The sequence below is a fragment of the Lucilia sericata genome, unplaced genomic scaffold, assembly GCF_015586225.1.
Source record: "Lucilia sericata isolate MDLA Ls3-8-SP2 unplaced genomic scaffold, ASM1558622v1 Contig000586F_arrow, whole genome shotgun sequence".
NCBI lineage: Eukaryota > Metazoa > Arthropoda > Insecta > Diptera > Calliphoridae > Lucilia > Lucilia sericata.
Genome location: NW_023994593.1, coordinates 290,001 through 293,374, shown reverse-complemented (window position 1 = coordinate 293,374; position 3,374 = coordinate 290,001). Strand labels below are relative to the sequence as shown.

Sequence of the window (3,374 nt, the reverse complement as noted above, 5' to 3'; positions counted from 1 at the left end):
TAGTATAGTCTATAGTCTAGTCTATAGTCTAGTCTATAGTCTAGTCTGTAGTCTAGTCTATAGTCTAGTCTATAGTCTAGTCTATAGTCTAGTCTATAGTCTAGTCTATAGTCTAGTCTATAGTCTAGTCTATAGTCTAGTCTATAGTCTAGTCTATGGTCTAGTCTACAGTCTAGTCTATAGTCTAGTCTATAGTCTAGTCTAATAATTTATAGTGTAATCTATATTCTAGTATACAGTCTGGTCTATAGTCTGATAGCATTATATAAGACTTGGATATCTGGGGACTTCAGAACCTTGTTTTAAATAGACAGACTGACATCGCCAAATCGTCTTTGCCATTCTGTAGGGATTCAGAATATTGATAATATGGAAATTACAAATGGAATGACAACCTTCCACAAATCCTTCTCACGAAGCTCAAAAGTTTTTAAATTTGTCATCATTAGGTTCAGGATATTTCATTCATTCTATCACAAATTTGGTTGTTTTCTAATTGCTTGAATTTAAGCTTTATAGATACTAACTTTTTTAAGAACTTTTTGGTAATTTACCTACTGTATATTTACAGTTATACTGATATACATATAGATAAACAGTAATATTTATTTATTAAATTTACACCCAATTACAAATGAGATAAACAAATTCTAAATAGACATTGCAAATGTAGCGTAAAACTTTTACATTTTGACAAGTGGTCATGGTAAATACAGGCACATGTGTAGGTAGTTTAAAATAAATTTCAATAATTTTCAAATACAACTTTAGTTTTTACACTTTGTATACATTAACTTTATCGACGAGCATTTTAATTACAATGTCTTCCCATTTTCTCCCGTTGCTTATTATTTAATTTAAAAAAAATTTTAAAAACAAAACAGAATTGTTTATTATATATTTTTAAGTATATTCACATATAAAGCAACAATTTTAAACAAAGTGCTTTCTGTATACAATAATAATAAGAATATTATTAATATATTTTTGCGTTTTCATTTGTTGACACTGAAATGTCAAATTTTTATATAACTTATTAAAAAAAACGTACGAAAGTGTATGCATTTAAATTTATTCTGTTAACGTATTGTCGGTAGGTAGTGGTTAGTATGTATTTTTTATATTAGAAGAGAAACGGTTAGACAAAATTTTTTATTTGTTTAATATAATTTTTATCACATTTATGTGATTAATTTAAAATATTACGGAAATTATTGAGGAATATAAAAAAAAAACGTATGACTAAAAAAGCGAAATTAGAACATTAAACTAAATAATGTATAAATTTGAATTTTGAAGGTGATTTTTTTTATTTTTCAAAGCATTAATAAATTAGTCAACAAAATGTTAGGAACGGTTGCTGATAATGTTTGCTGATAATGTTTGGTCGTGTATGACTCCCGTCAGATCAGATATGTTATTTATCTGTCTTATCTTGTTAGATCAAGTCTTGAACTCTTTCTAGCTAGTACGTTCGTGATCATTTTTATAGTTCTTCACTTAATAAACAGCTTTACACCTTCAGTGCCTTCTGACTTTCCATATAAATAGTCACCTTGTTAAGAATTTGAAAGTTAATACACTTTCGTGGGAATATGCACATCTATAGGCAATTGCTGATCAAGTTGATGGTTGATTTTAGTTTGATTGAGATAGGAACTAATTGTATACAAAAGAATTGTATCCTTCAATGTTGCGTGTGTTGGAAGTGGAAACTTTTAGAGAATTTGAAAGTTATTACATCTGTAAATTGATCAAAATTAATGCTTGATTTTAGTTTAATAGATAAATTAGAAGCTGTAGGTAACAACAACTAAAACCAAACTCTTCCCCTTTATTATTGAGGATCTTGGGAATCAAAAACAACTCATATTTTAAACAACTTTGCACTACTCTTGGAATATGGACATCTGTAATACGTTTTTGAAATAGATTAATACTGAATTTTGTGTCTAACAGTGAAAGAAGAAGGTGCAAGTAAGAAAAATTGTAATCAAACTCTCCACCTCAAATCCTCAGAATCTTTGAACTGGATAGTTTTTACTAATGTTGGATATTTGAAAACCGAATCCATGAAGTGTTTAGAAGGTTAAGGTATTAAAAAGTTCAAGCTAAAGAGAAAATCTTTTTGATTTTTAGCAAAAATCTTCTTTGTAACTCAAGTATGACTCCGGTAGGTTAGTAGTTAGTGTTCAAGTCTGTCAGACCGGAAATAGTCGATTCGATTCCCACCAGTGGCAGTGGTAAAGGAGCGCACAATAGGCCCAATGGAGGCCTAGGTGTATTTCTTCAGACTTTGATGTAAAAGTTAGAATATTAATATCCTAGATAAGACTTAAGGAAAGTAAAGGTAGTTTAATTTCGTTTACCTGAAAGTCAGCTATTCAATACGAAAACTTAAGTCCCAATATTCTCTGTAAAATCTTAGGCAATTCGAATTCAAGTTGGACTAAGAAGATTTTTGTTCCTTTTCTTCTTTAAACTCTAGTTGAAATAGAAGAAGCCTAGATAATTAAAAAAAATCATTTATTTCAAAAGCTATACAACTGCCTGTTGCTACCTTTGTTTCTATATCTTTCATAGCTAATATTTACAGGTATAAAAACTGTAATTTTTGCAGAATAAATACTTTTAACTAATCAAGAAATAATTAAATTGTGATTCATTTTTATAAACAACAAAAAACTGATAAAAAATTGCTCCAAGTCATTAGGATTTGCAATCTTTTAACTCTTCGTACTTCCAAAACTCATTGTATAACACATTTTCAAAACCCAAATGTTTTATTTAGTTCTTAAAATGTTTTATATAGTTTCAATAAAAACTGGAAAGGAAGCTTGAACGATAAAGCCCATACACATAATAGTCTATTGGAAGTCATCTGTATATCAAACATATCTAGATTCAGTTTAAAGTTTAAGTGATTTTGGGAAGAGTGTTTTATACAAAAGTTGTTAGCAATCATGGCAAAATTATAGTTATTTATGTTAAATTTTATTTGGTTTTCGAGATATTAAGAGATTTATAAAATTAGACATAAACTTCCGAAAGAAAGCTTGATACGGTAGCTAATAATTTATAAACTTTATACCTTTCCCCAAAAAAACCGATTAAAATAACATTTCTATTTTATCTTATTCTTTTAGGCAAAAATTCCCTCGAACATCGAGCAAATTCAAAATTTGAAAAACCCTTAGATTACATCGAGTACCTGCGCAATGGATGAACATAGTGAAAATAAAATTTATGCCTGTATCGAAAGTTTACGTGTGGCGCTTACAAATAATCCCCTGTCGTGGATTAAAGAATTCGGTGAAGATGGTATCGATGAATTATCAATCTGCTTAGACGTTGTAAGCAGGAACAGCGCACCT

General features: G+C 29.1%; 1 protein-coding gene across 1 annotated transcript in view; it reads left to right on the top strand.

Annotated features, from left to right (window-relative positions):
- Positions 1-3,133: 3,133 nt before the first annotated feature.
- LOC119606448 (protein diaphanous) overlaps positions 3,134-3,374 on the top strand; it is a gene marked incomplete at its 5' end in the record, with an annotated part of 5,119 nt that continues 4,878 nt past the window's right edge. The window contains 3 exon segments of the mRNA XM_037959960.1: positions 3,134-3,220; positions 3,222-3,330; positions 3,333-3,374. The exon segment at positions 3,333-3,374 is cut by the window's right edge and continues 488 nt beyond it. Of these exon segments, the coding sequence (XP_037815888.1) occupies positions 3,134-3,220; positions 3,222-3,330; positions 3,333-3,374 (238 nt within the window).